The 24,192-nt window shown below is 47.5% G+C and overlaps 1 protein-coding gene across 1 annotated transcript in view; it reads right to left on the bottom strand.

Moving 5' to 3' along the window:
* Gna12 (G protein subunit alpha 12) overlaps window positions 1–24,192 on the bottom strand; it is an 86,101-nt gene that overhangs the window by 21,280 nt on the left and 40,629 nt on the right. Inside the window, exon 2 of the mRNA XM_006990742.3 lies at window positions 17,891–18,106. Coding sequence (XP_006990804.3) covers window positions 17,891–18,106 — 216 coding nt within the window. The remainder of the gene's footprint in view (window positions 1–17,890; window positions 18,107–24,192) is intronic.

Below are 24,192 nucleotides of genomic sequence, written 5' to 3' on the forward strand. Positions count from 1 at the left end.
ACGGGGAACAGGAGCTGGAATGTGAGATGGACATCCAGGGATGGATACTCATGTTCACGGTACCACAGAAAATGGAAGGGCACCCATGTGGGGAGGGTAGCTAGGGAGATGGTTCAGCAGTAAAGTGCTTCCTATGCAAACATTAAGACTTGGATTCTGATCTCCAATATCCACATGAAAAGTTGGTCATGGTGGCCATCATTGGTAGAAACCCCAGCACTAGGGGGTGGAGATAGGCAGATCCCAGGACTGGCTAGCTAGCCAGTGTAACCCAAACTCAATGAGAGACCTTGTTGCAAATAATGAGGTGGAGAGTAGAGCTGGTGAGGTGAATCAGTGAGTGAAAGTGCCGTGGGACAATCTAATGCCCTGAGTTTGAGTTCCTGAACTCGCAATGCAAAGAGAACTGACTCCTAAAGTTGTCCTCTGACCTTTGCAAGTGCACAGTGGCACATGTGCACCTCCCTGGCTCCAACAAGATTCTGAGCTGGTCTGAGTATGACACTTTCCCCTTTCCAACCTCTTGAGATTCATGGTAGATGGTGACATCCACTGGCATTCACCAAGGCCCCACCAGCAGAGGCGTGCACACAATAGGGCCACAAATTTGACCTGTACTTTGTAAGGCTGTTCTGTTAGAAGGGCTGATGGCAAGGGACTGCAGAAACAAAAAGGTACATTTCACTACATTTAAAAAAAGAAGATTAGAGAATGGGAGGGAAGGTGGGAGGGGAAACTGTGGTTGGGATGTAAAACAAATAAAACAAAACAAAACAAATGAAAAAAATAAAACAAACAAACATAAAAGATGAAGAACAAAGACAAAGGGCACTACGAGCCAATAAACCCATCATCTCACCATCCTAAGGATGGCCAGATCAGGGCAGACCTTGCTTTACGGAAGTGATTATTACTCGGGCTTTAGTAAGGACAGTGGACAGTGTCCCTCCCTTCCACTTCTTTGGAGAATCATCTTTAACCTCCCCACAAGGACGAAGCCCTGTTTCCTCCTGGTGTTCTGACCTAGAGCTTCCTTCTCATGGAGCTGTGAGGAACACAGGCTGAAGCAGGGCCCCACTACAGGCTCCTCAACTCCTGCACTCACTGGGCAGCCTTCTTTCCGGAATTTACCTCCCAGGGTAGAGCCCAATGGGAATTCTGAAGGACGGATCCTGAGGTGGTGGTAGACAAGCCTGTATCTCCCAGAATCTACCTGAGAGAGACTGCTACCCCACACAGCCAGGCAATGGTGGCTTCAATGACAGGCAACAGAGTTGGAGGGCACAGGCTTTACCCACTCCCTGCTGAATTGGGCGATAGGAGGCAGGCCTTTCACACAGCACATTACAGCTAGTCAAAGAGAGCTAACCCGAAGTCTGCTTACCTAAATGCTACACGGACTTCATAAAACATGCTTCTGCAGGGTCTGAGTTTTACAGTCTGTTCTTAAAATGTCTCATGGCTTTTATGATTATAAAAATAATATGTTTTCAGCACAATTAAAAATAAATATAATTTCGGGACTGATGAGATGTCTGAGTGAGTAAGGTAAAGGTACTTGTCACCAAGTCTAATGACCTGAGTTTGATTCCCCATACCAGCATAGGAGAGAACTGAGCTCAATAAATTGTCCTCTGGCCAACACATGCACTCAGTAATACATGAACACATACACACAAATAATAAATAAATATAATAAAAATAATTTAGAGCTGGGTATGGCAGTGCACATCTATATTCCCAGCTCATTCAGCGACCAAGGCAGGAAAATCATTCGAGCCCCAGAGAGCTGAAGATCAGCCTGGGCAACTGGCTATTATTGTGTCAGCAGGTAACTCAGCGAGTGTACCATTTTGTGGCTGAGGGATACAAAACAAAAATGGGAATGGAGGTGGTCTGGCCATACTAGGCTTTACTCATCTATGTCCCAGGCATATGTGCCTCTCTTTGGTGACAGGATAGACAGATATGTTGTGCTTTCTCACTTGCAGGACCAGGACTTCCTGCCACATCAGCACTCAGACTCCTCAGCTTTCCTGGCCCTTACACAGTGCTCAAGAGGTCAGAGCTCTAGTCTGGCTGCCCAGCTCCTAGTGAGTGTTTGGGTTACTTCCTTTCTGTTTGCTTTTCCTTTGATAAACAACACAACTCACCTCCTTACAAAAGGCTTTGCATATTCAGCCACTGCTTCCCTTTCAATTCTTACCACAGTCAATTACAGACAGACAGAGAAAGCACATAAAAGTACAACTGACACAATGGCACTCACAGGGCCAGGGGAGGTGCTGGACCTTCAATCCCAGCATTCCAGAGGCACAGGCCAGCCAGGGCTACATAGTGAGAACTTGTCTAAACAAACTATCAAGTGAGACGTGACTGGAACCCCAGTGCGGCCTCATAAAACCCTGACTTCACTAAAAAGTAACTTATGCCAACACTGGGGATATTTCTTATTACTTTTGTGTAGTTGTGTGTGTGTGTATGTGTGTGTGTGTGTGTGTGTCTGTGTGTGTCTGTGTGAAGGCCAGAGGATGATCATGTTCACTTATTTATTTAGATTCTTTATTTACATTATCACCCATAGGCTGCTGGTCCTGGGACACTGTCTACATCCCCAGCATTGAGATTATAGGCATGTGTGTATGTGTGCCTTTCTCACATCCAGTTCTAAATTGTCCCACAGTGTGGTTAAATTTGGAGTGCAGTCAAGTTGTACTATATGAAGTTTAGACTGGGGCTCAGGTAGGCAGAGTGCTTGTTTGGTAAGCCCTGACTCCACACCCAACACCACTGGTTGTAGTGGGGCACACTTGAAATCCCAGCATTTAGGATGCAGGAGGATAAAGAAGTCAAGGGCAGCCTGGACTACATGAGACTGTCTCAAAACAACAACAACAACAACAACAACAACAACAACAACAAAACAAAAAAAAAAAAAGGGAAGCCATGGGAAATACATATGAAATGTATGAATGTATGTGTGGTTAAGCACTGGATCATTTGTGGGATTCACTGCACGGTGACCTCACTGTCACAAATAAAAACCTTTAGCTCCCAACTTTACTTCCAAGGAGCATCTGGGTTGTTTGTGACTATTAAATAATGCCACTGTGAATCCTCTAGGGAGCACATATCCTCACTTTAGTAACTACACAATCTGTTCTCTAGACTGGGTGCACTGGTTTGCCTTCCTGTCAGCAGCGGTGTTGAGAGCTCCAGCCATGTCATATCCCTGCTGCATTTCAGAATCAGATGTCTCAGTGTCTGCAGGTCCAGTAGGTCCATGTTCGAGGCTTTACCTCATTTCCCTAGTAAGCTGTTTGTCTCTTGAAGATACAGTGAGAAGTTCCAGAAATGGCCTGGGCACTTGCACCCGAGCTTACAGTTGCAAACAATTTCACTTCCATGGCTGGTGGTGCCTCTGAAGGCACAGAGGGCTTGACTTAATGGTACTTAACTTACTAATCTTTCCCTCTTGGACTTGCATGTTTGTTTGAGACAGGGTCTTATATAGCCTAGGCTGACCTCCAACTTCTTACGCAGGTGAGGCTAGTCTTGAACTCCTGATTCTGCTGTGTCTACCTCTTGAGTGCTGGGATTATAAGTGTGCAATACCATGCCTGTCTGGACTAGCCTTTTGAAAGTCTTCCAGGCCAGCTGTTGTGGCACACACCGCAATCCTAGTACCCAGAAGACTACCAAGAGTTACAGGCTAGCCTGGGCTTTTGAGCAGGACTTTGTCTCAAAATGAGGGGGAGAGGCAGTGTGTGTGTGTGTGTGTGTGTGTGTGTGTGTGTGTTAAGAGAACTCCTCCTGAAGGCCTATGGTTCTGCTCTTCATATTTCAGTTTCTGATCTGTTTGGAAGTGGATGAGATCACAAAGTTCTGCTTATCTTCATCTCCATCCATACCCCTGCTGCCTTGGTTATTAAAGATATTTAAAAATCCATCTTTATATCTGATCAAGAAAGATCTTTGATAAAGAACCAGGTTGTGGTGGTAATCTAATTGTACTGAAATGTGATTTTGATTGTATGTTAATAAATAAAGTTGTCCGGGGGTCAGAGCTATTAGAGCCATAGCAAGAGTGTGGCGGTGGTGGCACACGCCTTTAATCCCATAGATCTCTGTGTGTTCAGGGATATAGTCAGCATTGGAGACATATGCCTTTAAGACCTAGGGGGCTGTACATTCAGACAGTGACGAGGCCGTCACATGTTTGGGTTTACAACCAATGAGAAGGCAGAACAATAATACTATAAAAAAAAGGCGTACAGACAGGAAGTAGCCCTCTTTCACGAAGCTGGGACAGCAGGAGGAAGGGTGAGATTTTAGCTCTGAGCTCTGACCTCTCGGCTTTCTCTTTTACATTGTTTCTGTGTTTCTTATTTAATAAGACGGTTGGTTACATCTACACCAGGTGCCAGTTATTCTAGATTTTGTGGGCTACAAATAGTTTTCTCTACTACATATTATTTTTCTTAGCTGGGGGAAGGCATAGTAAAATAAGCCACATGACATTTATCCCTCAGGCTGTAGTTTGCTGGTCTCTGTGATAGACTGGTCCACCTTTGTGTGTCTGTGTTGTTGAGGATAGAATCTAGGGTTTTGTGTGCTAGGCAAGGGCTCTACTACTAAGGTGCACATTACTGTACCCCCAATTCTGCCACTCACTTTAGTCTTCTTTAAAAATAACTTGCTGGGTGTGGTGTGCATGTCTATAATCTGTGCTTTTAGGAAGCATAGGCAGGTGGATCTCTTTGAGTCTGAGGCAAGATCCTGTGTCAACACCCCCTACTAAACAAACAGGCAAACAAGAACAGTAGGAACAACAACCCCCCACACCACTGTCCTCAGAAAATGCAAATGAAAGCAATGAGAAATGCAAAGGAGAAAAAGAAACTAAAGCTGGAGACTCACTTGCAGACTTCAAAACCCACTATAGAGTCCGACCCTAGTGTGGACCTGCATGAGATGGGTGCACAGACCAGTGGAGCAGAACCAAGGATCTCAAAGCAAGCCTAACTTCTGTGGCAAACTGCTTTTTGACAATGAGAAGGAATAGCCAGTTGTTAACACCCTGTGTTAGAGATACTCACAGTCCACACACAAAAAACGAGCCTGGACCTCACTGCACACAAAACCAACACACATGCACCAATACCCTAAGGCAGGATAACCCAGTCTAAGAGGAGAGCCTTGGCAAGAACATCAAGAGGAAGGACAAAAGAACTAACGGATAAACTGATTATCACTCTTCCTAAGACCTCAGACTTCAAGGTGGAATCCCTGTCCTCTACAGGAGGTCAGTCCTGAATCCTTTCCTCAAGACTCCTGTCGTAGTTTGACCGTCTCTAGTCTGTCTCCTCTCACAGACTTACCTTCACTCTCTGAAGCTTTGGGCAAGTGTCAGCCTGCCACCTCTCCCAAGTTATAGCTGCCCCAAGGCGAATTTTTTATTTATTCATTCTATCTATCTGTCTGCCTTCCTGCCTGCCCCACAGCTGGCTCATTTATTATCTATCTATCTATCTATCTATCTATCTATCTATCTATCTATCTATCTATCTATCTATCTATCTATCTATCTATCTATCCATCCATCCATCCATCCATCCATCCATCCATCCATCCATCCATCCATCCATCCATCCACCCATCCATCCATCCATTTACTGTTTCTTGCTGAGGCAGGGTTTCTCTGTAGCTTTGGAGCCTGGCCTGGAACTCACTCTGTAGACTAGGCTGGCCTTGAACTCAGAGATCTGCCTGTCTCTGCCTCCTGAGTACTGGCACTAAAGGCGAGGGCTACCACTGCCCAGCTCCTCCAAGGCTTTTTTAAATGTCACTTTCAATAGTGCTCAATTTTAGTTTGAGGCCAGCCTGGTCTACATAGTGAGATCTCACCTAAAAACACGAAGGTTCTTTAGTTCCCCCGAAGTTGTTTGCTGCCATTTCTCTCTGTAAACACAGGGAGTGCAGCTGTGCCACTGTGCCTGGGAAGGGCATCCATCCAGAACATCTTTCTAGCATCCAAGGCCTTGTGTCCCTGTGGGACATTATAGGGGAGTCTCTGATCAGATTCCCCAAGGCTGACAATGTGAAATTGTTACTCTTATATGTTCTTCTACAGCTTAGCCTGGACTTGAACGTAAAATCCTCTGTCTCAGTGTCCCAGGAGTGGAAGAAATAATCTACAGGCAGGTACCACCATACCTGGCTCTATTCCCTTTCAAGACCTCAGTTCAGGGGACAATTCAGACTCGGAATGTCTCAGGAAAAGCAACCAGCTGCCAGGACTACCACCTCCTCGGCGCTCGTCTCTTGTATAAGTACCATCTATGTGTCTGGAGACCAGAGGACAACTGTTGGGAGCTGGTTCTCTCTTCTACCACACGGTTCCCAAGGGACCAAACTCAGTGCCTCGGGCACTATCTTCTGCAACCCCCTCAGTCTGCAGTTCTGTTGTGTAAGACTGCTACAGGGCTGGGGATGTAGGTCAGTGGCAGAGCCTGGCATGCCTTCCCCAGCACTGCAATAAAAAGATTAAGAAGTGAGTAAAGTCACTACCTAGATAATTGACAATAAGTTCTTAAAAAAAACCCCACTTATTAATTTTGTGTAACAATGTGGGCATGCACATGCCACGGCATGTATGTGAAGGTCAGGGGACAACTACTGAGTGTTGGTTTTCTCCTTCTCCCAGGCTGATCCCAGGGATCAAACGGAGGTGGTCAAGCTTGGCAGGAAGCACCTTTACCTGCTGAGCCATCTTGCTGGCCCTCCAGCACTAAGTTTTATCACTATTGCTTTATTTTCTGTTTACACTATAGACAGTAAGGCTAGGGACTTTATTTCTTCTTTGAGTTTATTGTATATGGGGAGAAGAGGACCCTTCACTTATTGGTTCAGACAAGCTTGTTCGTGTAGCTTGCAACTGTTTTCTCAATCTCTTAACACATAAAAACCACTTGTTTGAAAGAATCTTATGTACTTCAGGCTGGCTCCTGAAATCTAGATTCTGCTGCCTGTCTCCCAAGTGCTGGGATGATGGATTGCCACTGGAGTGAGCCACAATGTCAGGCCCCAAAGCACCTCTGTGTGTTGTATGGTGCATACACGCCGGAAACAGGATGCACACATCTGTGTGTGCCCACTCAGTGGCCAGAACAGGAGGCTGGGTGTCCTCTTCACTGTTCTTATCCTTATCACCTTGAGACAGGGTCTCTCACTGAACTGGAAATGTGCTAGCTGACTGGTTCTCAGGATCCACTTGTCTTTACTCCCTAATACTGGGTTTACAGGCATTCATGGCCATGCCTGGCTTTCCTGAAGGTACTGGGGACTTGAATTCTGGTCTTCATGTTTACAGAGCGAACGCTTGTATCTATTGAGCCATCTCTCCAGCCCCTCAAAGGATGTTTTTCTATGTTGTACTTTCCCCTAATTCAGCACTTGGCAGTTTTCTTCATGCTAACATACACCACATAAAAGTTAAGATTCTATCTCCATCTACCCCATTACTCATTCTCTTTGAGAATTCTGGCCTGACTGTATAGAATATGTCATGATTAATTCTACTCTACATCTACACTGTGTCTCAGACCGACAAGCCCTTCAGAGGTAAAGCTTCTGGCAGCATATTCCAGAAGAATCTGTGGTGAAGTATGCTTTTCATAGGGGTGGGTTCCTAGAAGTTTCCACACTTGTGTTGCATGTGGTCAGTGAAATGCAAGGAACAGTGTGCACTAGAGCATGAGCAGCTCGAGGCACAGAAGAGCTCACAACCCAGCGTTCTGGAGCCTTGTCCTCAGGAAGAGCTACCGAAGAGCACACAGTTGCAAGTCCTACCCCTCCAGTGTAGGCTGGGGACTCAAATGAGCTGAAGCCACCAGAGCTGCTAGTTCCCATGCTCTGGGACAGAACATTCGCTGGCTTTGTCCCACCAAGATTGGGATGGTCTACAGATGCAGAATTTAGTGACTTTTTTTAAGTCCCAATGGGAATAGTACATTTTGAAAGCCGAGCTTCTGAGCTGGGTATGGTGATGCACCTGTAATCGTCCACTCAGGAAAGGCTACCACAGGTGAGCTAGGGATCTTCTCTAGCCGTCATCTCCTCTCACCGAGGTGACCCTTGCTTTTATTTTGAGCGAAGCTACCAAAACAGTCCTATTAAAATACAACTTCTATCCCACTCCTCTGCTAAGGCCAAGTCTTTGCAGGGCCTGTTGTGTACTTCACAACGGTGCCTGCCTGGACTTGACACTTTTCACTACACCACCCAAGGTTCCATCTCACCTGCCTCCCCACTGCACTCTGAACACCCCTCCCCATGGCCTCTGCTACCCCTTGACCTTTCTGGTAAGCTGCTCCAGTTAGGGCTAGACGTTAGAGGCTGATGGGGCACCGTGGCTCCACTGCCGTCAGATCCCTGACCTGGGGCAGTCAGTGGGCAGAGACAGAGGCTGGGCAAACATGCCCAATGACCTAAAGAGTAAGAACAAGCACTTAGTCCCGCAGCTGCTCCAACCAGAGTAAGAGTCTGTTTACTGTCTCTTCCCACATATGACACAGTCAGCTTCCCTAGGAGCAGGGCTCTTGGCTGCTACAATTTTCCAGCTCTCATAAGAACACGGGATCCACAGTGGCTCCTCTGCAAGCATTTGTAGAATGAGAGGATTCAAGAGATGAACAAGACTTCAAGTACACCTGTCTTGACCTCCACCAGCCTGTGAAACGCTGCACAGACTACATTAGACATGACAGTAAAATGACTCAGCACAGCCCAACTGTGACCTATGTAGTGTGGGCTCCACAGGTCACACTGATTCCCAGGCCTCAGATTAGACAGGAAAAGGCCCCACAGGAACTCTGGCTGCTGTTGCCAGGTACCTCCTCCATTGCAGCCTGCCCTTTCTCCTCGGTGACAATTTGCCAGCTGAGAAACTGTGTTTGGCCAATCGCCTTTCCGGTAGGTCCAGGCCATGTGCCTTTCAAGGGTTGCTGTTGGACAGGGCTTCTGGGAAGCTACCATAAAAGCACAGGGTGGATGCCTGTCCTTGTCTCCTGTCTGTCTGGAGTGCAGTGTCATGGTTATGCCTGAAAGCCATGCTTGAGTCTCACTTCTGTTCTAGGACAGCAATCAGGTTGAATGCAACAGCACAGGCCCCAGGAAGACTCAGTCATACTGGAAGCAGGGCTATGTGGATTCTGCACAGTAACATTCTCTGAGATGTTTGACTGCTTCAACACACAGAAACACTAAGGCCCCAAGCTATGTACACCAGCTCTCCAGGCTTCTCTCCTCTAGTTCACAGCCTGAACTATACATAGTATATCTTAAAGGAAATCAAATCTGTGGGCTATCTCCACAGGCGAGGAAAAAGCAAGACCCCACCTGCAGGGTAATGGTGACCAATGGATTGTCAAAACACCAGACTAACAGAGCCCACAGGGAGATTGTCATTTGCCATGGAAATGCTGCTGCTTTACAAGTTTTCCATGAGGGCCGAACTGTGAGTCACTAACAGGTCAATCACAGCTCTTTCCAATGCGCGCGCACACACACACACACACACACACACACACACACACACACACACACACACACACACACACACAGAGCAGTGAGCAGGGAAGACACTTTGTTTCTGTGGCCTCAAAACTATTACAGAAGGAGCCACAAATTTCCTTTTCTTCCTTAGACTGGCTGTTATGAACCCTTGCTGTTCTCCTAGAGGACCTGGGTTTGGCTCCTACACCCACACCAGGCAGTTCACAACTGTCTGTAACTTCCAGTTCCAGGAAATCCAACATGGCCTGTGAGGACACCTGCATACATATGGTGCATTATTCACATACTCAGGTCATAAAAATAATAAATAAATCTTTAAAAATTTGGAGAAAAGCACTTTTGTCTATTTATCCATGTATTTATTTGTTTGTTTGTTTATCTACTTATTTATCTGTGTATTTATGTATTTATTTTGTGTATGATGTGTTTGTATACAGTGTGAGTGCGAGCACCTGTGTGCCATGATGTCTGTCTGGTCTCACCTTCTAACTTGTTTTGAGACAACTGAGACATCTCTTGTTCACTGATGTGTACTCCAGGCCAACCAGCCCCTGGGTTTTGGGGATCCTTCTGTCTGTCTCCCATCTTACTGGAGTGCTGGGATTCCTGAGGTGTACTACCATGCCTGTTTTATGTGGCTTCTGGGGACTCGAACTCAGGTTCCCTCTCACACTTGCTTGGCAAATGCTTTATCCGCCAGCCCTCCCTAGCCCTGGAGAGAAACATTTTGAGAGTCAATTGAAATAGTATGGAGCTGCTTGGTGTGGTGTCATGCCTGTAATCCCAGCTTGGGGAGTGGCTGGAGTAGAGGTAGCCTGGATGGAGGAAGAGGGAGGGACAGAGGGAGGACGAGTCAGCTGGCAAGCTCACGTCCTTCAGGGGGGATCCTATGACTTTCTAGAGCAGGCTGCCATCAGTGCTTAGCACTGCCCGCCATGCTGTGGCTCTGCTGTCAGTTTCACACTGCTGAGTCTTAAGGCGTGTGTTCACTACACAACCACACTCTTGCCCACATCTGAAATTCAGCCGAGAGCCAGGTGAGGTATTGCAGGCATGTCATCCCACCACTCAGGAAGAGGACCATGAGCTCGGTGCTGGGCAACTTAGCAAGGCAGTCTCAAAATAGAAGACCAAGGGGAAGCTAGGGCTGTGGTTCAAGGGCAGAGTGCTTAGAGTGCTTGCCTAGCATATGCAAAGCCCTGGAGTTCCAGCCCTAGCATTGAAAACAGCCACACGTGTGGTTGACAGCAGCTGACCCCCTGTGAATGGAGTTCCTTACTCGCATCTTCCAACCAAGTGCAGACCTTCCAAGAATGCACGAACCTGGCCACTCTGAAATAAGAACTGACGGGAATGAGTGACTCCCAGTTCAGCCATTTCTCTCAGTGTCCACGAAGAAGGCAGCAGGAAGTGACAGAGAAAACAGGCCTCTTTGCATGCAGCATGTTCACCTCGGTGAGGCCTCCCCAGCTTCTGACACAAGTGACTGCCTGGCTCGAATGGTCGTGGAGATGTCCAAAGACAGACAGATGCACAAACTCCTGAGCTAACTGTCCCGTCCTGTGAGAGTGAAAAGATCCACCTAACTCTAGAGACAAGTCGGCCGTCATTTCTTTGACTGCTATGACTGCCGGGGCTGTACCTAGTCATCTCCCCTCTCAGGACGTTTTGGAGAAGCACAGTAAGGAACATGTCAGTCATCTCGACTGGAAGCACAGGGCACGCCAAAGCCTATTTCAAAACTGTGGTTGACACAAATCACAGACACAAGTGTAGTGTTGAAACTGCTGCAGCAGGTGCAGCTCTCCCAGCCTCGGACGGAGAGTGGCGGCCATCTCGGCCTCCCTTCACTTCCAACACCTCAGAGGGGTCTCCTGGTCTGCAGACGAGTCCTCATTGTTTAGTGTGGTCTCCATGGTCACAGCAAACGCCCTGCTCCACTTCACACAGTGTGCAGATTGGGGGACCACTCAGCCACAGCGGAAGGCCACCCCAGGCCCCATCAGTGTGAGTCTAGAGCTGTAATTGGTGGTACGCACCTGTCAGACGGTCCTGCTGACACCATGAAGTGTCACAGAAGCCAAGCCAGAACAAGCCAGGACTGTGGAGTGAGGGACAGAACTGTGAATAGTCCAGATGTGGGCCATTCTCCTGTGTTATTCTCCAGCCTTCGAGTGCTGTCAGCTCCTAACCAATACAGTCTTCTTGTGGATAGAGCCAGCTGGAGCTGGGCCCTGCTTTCATGCCATTGGGTGTGTGGCCCTTATAATCTCGCTGGGCCCCAACACCACCCTACCCCCATGCCACCTCATCTCCACCATGTCCTTGACACATTATACCTATCTTTACCAAAACTCTCTGAGACAACCCTGACTTAATCCTGCCAGATAGACTTGGCCACCTTTGCCCTGTATGCCTCACATGGCCCGTGTGATCCTTGATTATATTTCTCATCACACATTATTGCACATATTGGCTTATGTGTTTGTTTTATTACCTCTCTGAGAAACTAGGACTTGCCAGTGTGGGTCAGGCATGCACCCTCCATAGTGGGCTGGGTTGTGCATATTTATAAGATCACACTCAGAGCAGAGGTTAGCTACTAGAGATGACTGCTAACTCGTTCTAACTAGCTAATGCCTTGAAGCACACAGGTTAATAGAAAGCAGGGTTAACAGAAAGCATGATACTACCCATGCCCTAAGTGGAAAGCATGGTGGTCTTAAAAAATCCTAAATCCAGGCTGGAGAGATGGCTCAGTGGTTAAGAGCACTGACTGTTCTTCCAGAGGACCCAGGTTCAATTCCCAGCACCTACATGGCTCACACCTGTCTGTAACTCTAGTTCCAGGGCTTCTGACACCCTCACACAGACACACACACAGGCAAAAACACCAATGCACATAAAATAAAATAATAAATAAAAAAAATCCTAAATCCATTTTCTATGAAAGAGGGCAGGTCATAGGCTTGGGAGACAGCTCAATAGGCAAGGGCACTTGCTGTGCAAGCATGAGGACCCAAGTTCAACCCCAGCACACTTGCAAAAAGCTTCCAAAGCCAGTGTGGTGTACACCCCTGTGACCCCAGCACTGAGAGTGGCAGAAACAGGAGGATGGGGCTTGAGGCCACCAGCCCAGTTCCAGGTTCAGTGAGACACCCTATGTCAGGGAAAACAGGTAGAGAGTAACAGAGTTGGACACACACCATCATTCTTTGGCCTGTATGGGCACATATATCCACACACGTACACACTTGTCACATACACAGAGGACAGGTAAGATCACATCCACAGGCGTTATACTTATGACAAAGTCTTCTGTTAAGTGTCTTGTTATACCTTCCTCCCTTTACTGTGCTTTGTTTTTAAAAGATCTTACCCCCCGCCCTGTTTGTGTGTGTGTGTGTGTGTGTGTGTGTGTGTGTGTGTGTGTGTGTGTACACATGGCAAGCCTTGGCTTGTGTGTGGTCAGAGAACAACGTTCAGAAGTGGGTTCTTTCCTTCTAACATGTAGGACCCAGGAATGGCCCCCTGGCTGATCCCCTTCATCGTGCTGTAAGAGCTGAGGTGCCTGTGGTGGAGGCACAGGCACATCAGACAGTAGATGCTAGTGTGCATGTGGAGCCTGGGGACTGAGACAAGCGACGCTGACAACTCATGTTTGGAGAGGGAAGATCCTATGCCTCCCTCTCCTCACAGGAGAAAGCTGCCCCAGGATGGTCACCAGACCTAGCCTTTCTTCTTCTTCTGTGTGGAAAGACATCTGAGATGGTAAGGAACAAGGAAGCTGCCGCTTGGCCGACGCGGCTCTCAGAGCAGCTGAGAGGGAAGGAGCCCCAAACACAAATGGCCGGAACGTGGCCTAGAGAAGGCTTCCGACACCGAGAGCTTCAGGGGAGAGCCAGGCACAGAGCACGGCGCTCTGCAAATCACTGTCCAACAACAAGGGCAGCTCAGCACCACTGCTCGGCTGCTTTCCTCAAAGCAAACTACAGAAAGTCCAAAGTCTAGGGATGAAACACCATGAACCTGCCACACTGGCCTGGAGTTCACTTTGTCTTTGAAATCACACAGGTAACCTGAAGCTGCAGCTGAAGTGGACGATGGAAAGATGGTGACAGAGACATGACTGCTGTCCCCTCACCAGGGGCAGCGTCACCCTGGCTCTAAGTCATGTTATTTCTGGACTGGAAGCTGCAGGAACAAACATATTTTTGGTCTACCTGCTGCATCCCTAGCACCTGGCTCAGTCCCAGCACCGGACTCAGGTATCCAGCACCCATGGATATGCATTCAATATTGAATGAGTACATGAATACAGGGAAATAAAAATAAGCCAACAGAAATGTAAAGCCCCATTTTCTCACTGACTACCAAGAAGATGTGGCCTTGGCTACCCTACCACCTTTCTGGGCTTATGTCCATGCCTGAAACAACACAAGGCTGACTTCCCAGGGCAGGAATAGCCCAGCTCTAAGACGCTATACTCAGTGGGGAAAGGCAGGCAACGTCTGACCAGAGAACTCCACATGAACTTCCTAGATGGAGATCTTATCAAGTAGCCATTGGAAATAAACTCTGGATGTTGGCACCTCCTTCCCTGGCAAGCCCTCCACAACTCAAGTCATTAATTTCCATTTCAACTTCAGGCCTGAACCCCCTTCCCTGGCACAGTACTTGGTGGGGAAAGGGCCAACACGCAGTAACACACCCTAGAGTAACTTCTACTCAATTCCCAGTCCTTGTTTACATCCCCACCCCCGTGAAAAGTTTTCCCTAAGGAAACAGCATCATCTATTTTTCATTCTTTCTCCTTAGCTGTTCAAGTTAACTTGAGGAAGGATGTGCAAATGGAAAGAGCCAGGAAAGAGAGAGCATCATCTTTACCTGGCTTGGTGTGTGTACCTGTAGAGCCCCAGTACCCTGGAGGCTGAGGCAGGAGGATTTGTGAGTTTGGTTGGATAGTGAGACTTTGCCTCAAAGGGGAGAAAAATGCTATTGTTATGCTCTCTAGATGGATTTTAAAAATTAGTGTGTAAAGGTGACGGCATGGCCAGGAGACGGCTCAGTGGATGAAGTACTTGCCACACTAATGTGAGGACCTGAGTTCTGGTTTCAGAACCTATGTAAATGCTTCAGGTGTAGTGACCCAGTGGCAATCCTCTGAAAGGTAGAGACAGGGGACCCTAGGAATAGGCTGGCTAGCTAGGTTAGTCAGACCAGTGAGCTCTGGGTTCAAGTGAGAGGCCCTGCCTCAATAAATAAGGTGGAGAACAATCAAGGAAGACGAAGATGCCAAGTTCCGGCCTCCACGTGTGTATACACACACACACACACACACACACACACACACACACACATGATGAAGAAAAAGAGGACACATGCACAGTCTCATAGTGTCCCCCAGGATATGTCTGAGGAAGGAATACAGAGAGATAGTATTTTGTAGTAGTAGTAATGTTCCAGAAGAGAAAGGCCACCAGACAGGGCTGTAACCAAACAACTGAACAAACTGGTGTCACATGCCTCCTGACATGGTGTCTGAGCACAATGCCACTTCTGTGGCTTTCCTGCCAAAAAACATATTCTTCTTTTAAAAAGATTCATTTTAAAGCCTGGTGGTGATGGCGCACACCTTTAATCCCAGCACTGGGGAGGCAGAGGCAAGAGGATCTCTGTGAGTTCGAGGACAGCCTGGGCTACAGAGTGAGTTCCAGGACAGCCAGGACTACACAGAGAAACCCTGTCTCAAAAAGATTCACTTTATTTACTTACATGTGTGTGAATGTATCTGTGAACACATGCACACATATATGCTGATATGTATGCCTATGCATGCACAGAGGCCAGAAGAGGGCAGCAGAACCCTCAGAGGTAGGTACAGGTGTTTGCAGGATGCTGAGATCTGAACTCCAGTTCTCACAATTACTCAGCAAAGACTCTTAAATGCTAAGCTACCTCTCCTGTCACCCACCTCACTCTTTTTATTTTATTTTCGAGACAGGGTTTCTCTGTGTAGCTTTCCACCTTTACTGGAACTCACTCTGTAGTCCAGGCTGGCCTTGAACTCACAGAGATCCGCCTACCTCTGCCTCCCAAGTGCTGGGATTAAAGGTATGCGCCACCACTGCCCGGCTCACCCTCTTTTTAAAAATCCAGGCTGCCCTTAAACTCACAATCCTCTTGCCTGACTCTCCTCAGTGTTGGGGAATATCATTTTAAGGTGTGTTACTTTTGCTTATGTTGCATTTGTTTAACTCTGTGAAGCTGTGTTACTGGGCCTGTCTGAAACATCTGATGGTCTAATCAAGAGCTGAACAGCCAATAGTGAGGCAGGAGAGAGAAATAGGCAGTGCTGGCTGGCAGGCAGAGAAGAAGAGATCTGGGTAAGAGAGGAATCTAGGAGCCAGAGAAGGAGGAGGACTCCAGGGGCCAGCCACCCAGCTACACAGCCAGCCACGGAGTAAGAGTAAGATTTACAGAAGGAAGAGAACGGGAAAAGCCCAGAGGCAAAAGGTAAATGGGATAAGTTAAGATAAGGAAAGCCGGCTAGAAACTAAACCAAGCTAAGGCCAGGTATTCATAAGTAAGACTAAGCTTCTGTATGTGATTTATTTGGGATCTGGGTGGAGAGCCCTCCCAAAAAGAACAAAAACAACCAACAACACTTCAGTGCTGGGTTGACAGAACTGTGCTACCATGCCCACCCTTCATCACCTCATTCTAGTGATGAGGAGACACTGGACACACAGGGACATTCTATAAAGTAATTGGCCAGTGGTCTTCAGGTGTCTAGGTCATAATAGACAGGGAAGATGAAAGAGACCAAGGGGACAGAAAGTGCCACACAATGGGCATCCAGAGCTGGCTTTGGCACTGACATGAAGGTGTTGGTTTTGACCACTGCACCTTGGTTGTGGGAATCATTACCAGAGGAACTGAACTGAAAGTAATGTGTGAATGGACTGTTAGCAGAACCTGTCAGGTAAACGAGAAAACACAGCTCAATGAGAAAGAGATGGCCAAAGACACAGCAGATATCTAACACACAGGAACTCAAGGCAACTAAACCCTAAGGAGATGGGCTAAACCCGGGTCTGTCAACAGTCAACACTAGCCTGTGTGGGGACAATGGGATCCCTCTCTACCGCCAGAAGCAGCACACCAGTGCAACTGCTACTCTGGAAAGAGTCTGACGTCAGTCACTGTGTCTATCTGGAGATAAATACGCCTCGTGACCCGGTGATTACATCCTAAGATTGACACCCTAGAGCCACCCTTGAGCATGTACACCTGGAGACAGATAAGGAAGGTCACAGCAGTCTCTGTGAGACAAAACACAGAAACGACACAGAAAGACACCTATGAGAAGCAATAGTCTTTGAGTTTGCATAATGGAACAGTAGATAGCAGTAAAAAGAAACCATGGCGAGTAATATGAATGGGAAAAAAGCAAGTTACAAAAGAAAATATGCCCTATGAAACCCCTGATACAAAGTTTGAAAACTGTTGAAAGCTCAAGACCATCATGTTTAAAAATAAGAAACTATTACAGCAACATCACGAAAGAAGGCTAGGGACAAAGGAGATAGAATAGGATCTTGTGTACCTGGGGCAAAGACACAAGAAGGATGTTGAGGTCCTGACACACTGTGACCATAGCAGTCAGTCACGCATCTCCTGGTTTCTGGACAGAACACCACTTCTCTTTGAAAACTGACAGTTTTACAGGATTGCCAGAAGAAAACCCCAAAGCAAACAGGCAAAATACCCCACATTTTCTGGCTGTAGGCTATGTCCTTAGCAGCTGAAATGGCTACAATGATTAGCCTTTCCGAGACTTATAGATCCTTCAGTGGAGAGAACAAACCTGCAGAGACCTACTTGCAGAGGTCACACAACTACAAAGGGCATCAGAGAACACCCGAGACCTGTGGCTGCTGCCACCTCTTGGAGGGAAAGCTGCTTAAGGGTACTGCTTTCCTATGTGGGCAAGGTAGCTCAAATGCCAGTCTGGACTATGGTAAGAACCCTTTGCTCTTTGTGCTAAGAGAAGTGTGCTCTCCCTGGAAGCAGTGAGATGGCCAGGCCTCTGCTATGTGTTTTATTTAATATTGGAGTTTGTAGCAAGTTCTAGCTCACTCCTGTTAATACATTTCCCCTACTTGATGGTCTCTTTACAAAACCTAGGCTGTCCTTGAGCTCGAAATCCTCTTGCCCCAGAATCCTGAGTGAGTATGGGGATGACAGGGCTGAGTTTGAAAGGAAATTCTAGGGGGCAGAATTGTCACATAGAGGCTGAAGGCTCCCTCACCAGCTGGAATTCGCTCCTGCGGCTGAAGGCTTCCCTGATCCCGGAGTCCCTCCAGAGTGCGCTCAGGGCTGGCACGTAGAGCTGGAAGGTGGCAGGCTCCACAGGCAGCCCTGCCTTGTTCTCGAAGGCCATCAGAAACATCCCGTGCTTCTCGTTCTCAGAGTGCTGCCAGGGAATGCCGAGCTTGTCACGCGCGTCCACAAGCACCCTTGAGCCCTGGAAGAAGGTGAGAAGGGAAAGGGAGTTTACTTGTGTGCTCTGAGCCCACTGTGGAGATCTTTAGCACTGGCTCCTCATTTGTCTGGGCATGAGTGTCTCGGTTCCCAGGACCACATCTAGTCATCTGGGAGGAAAGCCTCAACTGGGGAACTGCCTGATCCAAGTGGTCTGTGGGAGACTGTCTTGACTATTCATCAATGCAGGAGGGCCCAGCCCACTGTGGGCAGCACCACCCTGGGCAGGTGGTCCTGTGCTGTATGAGAAAGCTGGCTGAATAAGCCAGAGAGGGAACCAGCAAGCCATGTTCCTTCATAGTTTCTGCTTCAAGTTCCTGCCCTGACTTGCTCGATGATGAACTGTGACCCTGTGTAGGATGAAATAAACCCCTTCTTCCCCGGATTGCTTTTGGTCGGTGTTTTACCATAGTAGTGGAGAGGAAACTAGACCAGCAGCCTATATCTCTGGCTGGAGGTTCATGTGCAGTGTCTCCTTTCCTTCTGGGAAGACACTGGGATAGGGCTGCTGCATGGGGAGTGCACATTTAGCCACACTGTCCTAGGACTGTCAACTCCTACCAAGATACAACTGCTTGTCCCAACTCAAAACAGGCAGGAAGTCGTGCACACAAGGCAGTGAGCAACCCTGAGACAAGAAAAGTCTGAGCTGACACGAGCTGAAGCCCCAGATGTACTGCTCCACTGCTGCTGGCAGAAACTGCTTTCGCTTGTTTCCTCAGTGTTAAAAATACAGCAAGTGCTTCTCTGCCCTTTCCTCCCCTTGCAGACAGGGTCAAGGGGATGGAGAAGGAACCTAAATAAAACAGTGCTAGGGGACGCCTGGCCTGGAAAAACTCCATGGCAGTGGAGGCTCCTGGTCCCCCTCTCAGATCACTGCTTCAAGACTGGCCAGGCAGAGCCTGTGAGGTCTGCAGTGAGCGCCTGAAGGTACTCAGTTCTCTCTGAATAGTTAGTACTGTGCAGAGGAGTGCAGACATCAAGAAGGCAATGGTAGGAAAGACCTCCCAGTTCAGGACCGTCTGTCTGCCTTGCTGCCTGCCAGTCTACATATCACCAGCTCCACGACTTCCCATGTGGTATTTTATCCTTTTTTATTGTTTTATGTGTGTGGTGTATGTGTGTGTGCATGTGGGTGCACACGGCTGTGCTCGCATGTGGGGGCCTGATGGGGATATCTGGCATCCTGCTCTGTTGTTCTCCACCTTATTCCTTTACTGAAATAAACCTGGAGGAAGGCTGGCAGTCAGTAAGCCCCAGAATCCTCCTGTCTCCATCCTCCATCCTAACAGGTCCACATGATCATGCCCAGTCTTTATGTGGGTGCAGGGGATTCGAACTTAGATCTTCACACAAGCACAAGAGCTTTTACCCACCAAGCCAACTCCCCATATCTACCCATTTATCTATCTATCTATCTATCTATCTATCTATCTATCTATCTATCTATCTATCTATCTATCTATCTATCTATCTATCTATCTATCTATGAGGCGAGGACTCATGCAGTACAGGCTGGCTTTGAACTGTGTAGCCAAATCTGGCCTTGAACTCTTGATCCTCTTACCTCTATATCCTGAGTGCTGGGATGATAGGTGTGCACTACCCTATCCCACATACTCACCCTTTTAAAAAAATAAATAACAACCTTATTGTGATATAATATATATCCTCCCTAATTTGCCCGTGTAAAGTACATGGCTCCATGGTTTTAGTTGTCCCTTATTCTAAAATACACCTCCCTAATCAAAGGCAGCCTTTATAGTTCATCTGCAGCCTTTCACTCTTGCCTCAATCCACTGAGGCACTGTGGTGACAGGTCAGTCTTTCCTGCAGTCTAACTGACAGGAATACCTGGCAGAGGTGTTGCCCCGTGGAGTCGGGGTGATCACACTCACATCATCCACTCAACATGGGAGAAAACACTGCCAAACACACAGCTGACAATGGAGGTGTGCTTAGAATTAATTTATAAAGAACACTCAAACCTGGGGTGGTGAGATAGTTCAGCTGGTAAAGATGCTTATTGCCAAACCTGACAACCCGAGTTCAATCCTCTAGAACCACACGATGGAAAGAATCAACTCCCTCAAGTTGTCTTTTAACCCTCACACATGTACATCACACACACACACACACACATACACACACACACACACAGAGAGAGAGAGAGAGAGAGAGAGAGAGAGAGAGAGAGAGAGAGAGAGAGAGAGAGAGAGAGAGAGAGAACACTCAAACTCAAGTTTCTAGCCTAGTTAGCAAATGGGTGAGGGGAATCAAGGGATTCCAGCAGAGAGCAGGCATAGCCAGGGAATTAACAGGTGAGGGGAGGCCCACATCCACATGCCCACGATGGTCACAGACTGGGAGAGCAGAGGAAGGCCTTGGCTGAGGACACACCCATTTACACACAGGGAAGATCCAGTATTGGGGGAGGGGGAGGGTACTGGGAGATTCAGAAAACTAAATGTGTTACACAGCCCAGGGACCTTCCTCTCAAACATTCAACCCAGAGAAACCAAAACCTGTTCACAAAAACCTTCACAAGAATGTCCATATGGTATGGATGGTGGGATGCTCACACCATGGAATACTAACTACTCAGTAATAAAAAGGAATGGGCAGTGACAGGGTGTGGCTCAGGAGTTGAGTGTTCGCTTAGCATGCAGAAGGCCAGTGTTCCATCCTTGGTACTGGAGGTAAAAAAGTTTAGCTCAGGAACCAACGGCCAGAGCAACCTGGAAGGATTTCATGTACGTTACTCCAACTGAAGAGTGCCAGCCTGAAAAGATCACGTTACACAACAGTTTATATGCTGTTCTCTTCCCCCTCTTCAACCCCCTGTATGATGTTCTTGAAATGATAATGTAAAGATGGACAGCATATGGTGGTTGTGGAGGTTGGTGATGGGAGGAGAGGATGATGACGACAAGGGACAGCGCAGGATCCTGACTTTGTGATCCTGACTGTGACGGTTATGCACACTGTACCCATGTCCATTTCCTGCTTCTGCTATTGTACTATAATTATGTGTGTCACAACAGTGGAGAATGCTGGCTGACACTGCTCAGACTAGCTTGGCAACCTCCTGCAAACCTATCATTATTTCAGATAAAAAGGCTTCAGAAAGTTCACTAGCAACCAGAGCAGTTTATGTTCCAATGATGGAGTAGGGGCCAGGCACTAGAAAAGACAGAGGAAGGAGCAGGAAAAAGCAAGGCTCCTGTGGTTCGGAGCTGGGTCTTCAGCAGATATTGAGTGTGACCACGGGGACTCACTTGGGGCCAGTGTCTGACCAAGCCCTCCATTCTCCTGCCTCACTGCCCTTGGCTGACTGCTGCCTTTGGGGCCTTCCCACCTCCTGCTTTCTCATACTACACTGTCTTGTCTCTGCCTTCCCCAAAAGACAAAATTCTAAAGGTTGTGAATGAAAAAGAGATCATTCCTACTCTGTACATTATGTACAACAAAACTTAACCTAAGTATGCACAGAGTCCCATTTGTTGAAACCAGAAGGAGGACCCTGTCCTGCTAGGCAGTGGCAGCCTGAGCCTGGCAAAGATAGCTGGGACAGGATTTCAGCTTCCACATGGGCTGGACGAGGCAGCCCTACTGTACTACTCTGTGGTATCTGGCCTTGTTGTTTTGTTTTCTGAGACAGGGTCTTGTGACATAGCCAAGATGGACTTGAACTTTCAGAGATCCTCTTGCCTCTACCTCCGGTGTCTGTTACAAGGCATTTTTTTCAGGTGTTATTTTCATATAATAAGGAATTTAGCTTCATAAGGGGTGTGACTTTACTCAATGAAATCTACAACCCAAGTCAGGTTGTAATGGCAGACACTTGTTAGTTAGCACTTGGGAGGCTGAGGCAAGAAGATCAAGTTCAAGACAGCCTAGGCAACTTAGGGGTTAAATCCTGTCTCAAGAAACAAATGCACAAACACAGAAGAGATGGATAATCCTCAAGAACAATCATTTTTATGCAAAGTGTGCCCACAGCAACCCACATCTCTACAGATCACTTACTAAGACTGCTGCTAGCACCAGGAGCCAGGCCTTCCTCAGGCTGACAGGGACACGAGTGGGCTTAAAATGTGCTTCCAGAGGCCTATGAGATGGCCCAGCTGGTAAGAGTACTTGCCACCAAACTTGAAGACCTGAGGTGGATCCCTGGGATTCACATGGTAGAAGAGAGGAGTGACTCCTGCAAGTTGTCCTGTGACTGCCACGTGTGCGCTGTGGTGCAGCATTTGAGTAAGTGAGAGTGCACACACACAATTAAAAAAAAAGAACTGAGAGTTACTGGTACCTTAGAAGTAAGATACTAGCTTGGGTGTGGTGGTATGAGTTTGTAATCCCATAATTTGGAAGGCAGAGGCAGGAAGATCGAGTTAAGGCCAACCTGGGCTACAAAGCAAGATTCTAGCTTCCAAAAGCCCAATGGGGCGCACGGACGTGGGGGTGGGAGCTGCACAGCATAACACTATGACAATGTATCCTACCCTCTTTTAAAGCAAAAGACCAATTTCCTAAATGAGAAAGCAAAGAAAACCACCAAACCCCAATACACCTAACAAAGGAAAAAAGAAAGAAGGCAGAAGTCAACAGACTAGAGTTCCCAGGGACTGTTACTGCACATTGAATCTGTTGACAACCGTACATTTCAGTCAGTTGTGAAAACATAAATAAGGTCGTAAGCAGTTTGATGACTTCATCCCAGAACAACGGAGCACTTTAAACTGTTCAAAGGGCATCTTTAAGACAACTTATAAATTTAGCCATTTAAATGTTCAGTTGAAAACAGGGCCCCTGTCTGCTGGAGATATGGATTTTGGGGTGTTTTGGCTTTACTCTCTTTAGATGAGGACCCAAACTTGAAAACCCTGGTCTCATTTCCAATAGATTCTAGGTTAGTCTCTGGTCACCCAGTCTCTTTAGAGCAGTGAATCCTGACTGAAGTCTTCCCAGAAAACACACTAAAGCCTTGTTGGATATCAGAGGCCAGCAAGGAGACTTGGTAATGATGGTGCACAGAGGACATGTTGGGTCTGGATATGCTTTCACGGCGCATGTGCACTGAGAACACTGTTGGTTAAAAACCCACAAGGGCTGAGTGGCTAGCTGTTGGCCACCATCCAAATCAACGAGGCTGCCAGAAATGTAAACAGGATGCATTTCTGTAAGTTGATGAATCCGGCAGGCAGAGACAGCGCCTCTCAGTTTCTCTCTGGAACCAGAACCAGGGATGTTCACATTTAAAGGCCAGAGAGACAGAAAGAAAAGTAAAGGCAGCCAGGGCACTCCCAGCCACCCAGTTACAAGGAAAAGGTGGATGGCACCCCTGGTGGCTCTGTCCGCTGCCTCTCTCTGGGACACACAAGCACATTATTCTGCTAGGAAAGCCACCCACTGAGTTCTACCAGCAGCCTGAGGCTAAGAACAGTGCCAGGCAATGGGAAAAGATCCAAGAGGCTAGAATGTGGCTCCTACTCCCAGGGTGCGTTCAAAGATTTTCAGAGCAGGACAGAGCAGGGACATCAGATGGAGTCTAGAGATAATGCTACAACAAAGGAAGGTCAGAACAATGGAGGGATAGCCAGAAATGTCACTGATGGTGGGAGGCGTGGTTTACAGACAGACATGGGAGAGCTAAGAAATCTGGAACTTCTTTGGTACGAAATGGGGACAAACAAAAGTTTTGGAAAAGGGACATGAAGCCTAACTCCGCCTCCAGATCTATGCAAGAAGACCTCCAGGTCTTGCAAGAAGAAAGAGAAGACAGGGTAGCCACGGAGTGGTCAATTGCTTCAAATGGAAGCCAAACAAAGAAAAGGGGCACACCACTAAAAGAACACAGAGCAAGCCAGGAAGCAGAGGGGTGATGTGTGGGTGAGGTTTTGGCAACTTAAATTCGTGGGTCAGTGGGAAATTCCAAGCAAAAATTTTCAGAAAACAGATGGACCCTGAGGCCAAACTGCACTTTGTTGGGTGAGGTGGCACATGCCTGTGAACCTCACACTGGAGAGGTGGAGGCAGCAAGACCAGGCTACAGAACAAAGTGGATGC

The sequence above is a fragment of the Peromyscus maniculatus genome, chromosome 23, assembly GCF_049852395.1.
Source record: "Peromyscus maniculatus bairdii isolate BWxNUB_F1_BW_parent chromosome 23, HU_Pman_BW_mat_3.1, whole genome shotgun sequence".
In the NCBI taxonomy this organism is placed as follows: Eukaryota; Metazoa; Chordata; class Mammalia; order Rodentia; family Cricetidae; genus Peromyscus; species Peromyscus maniculatus.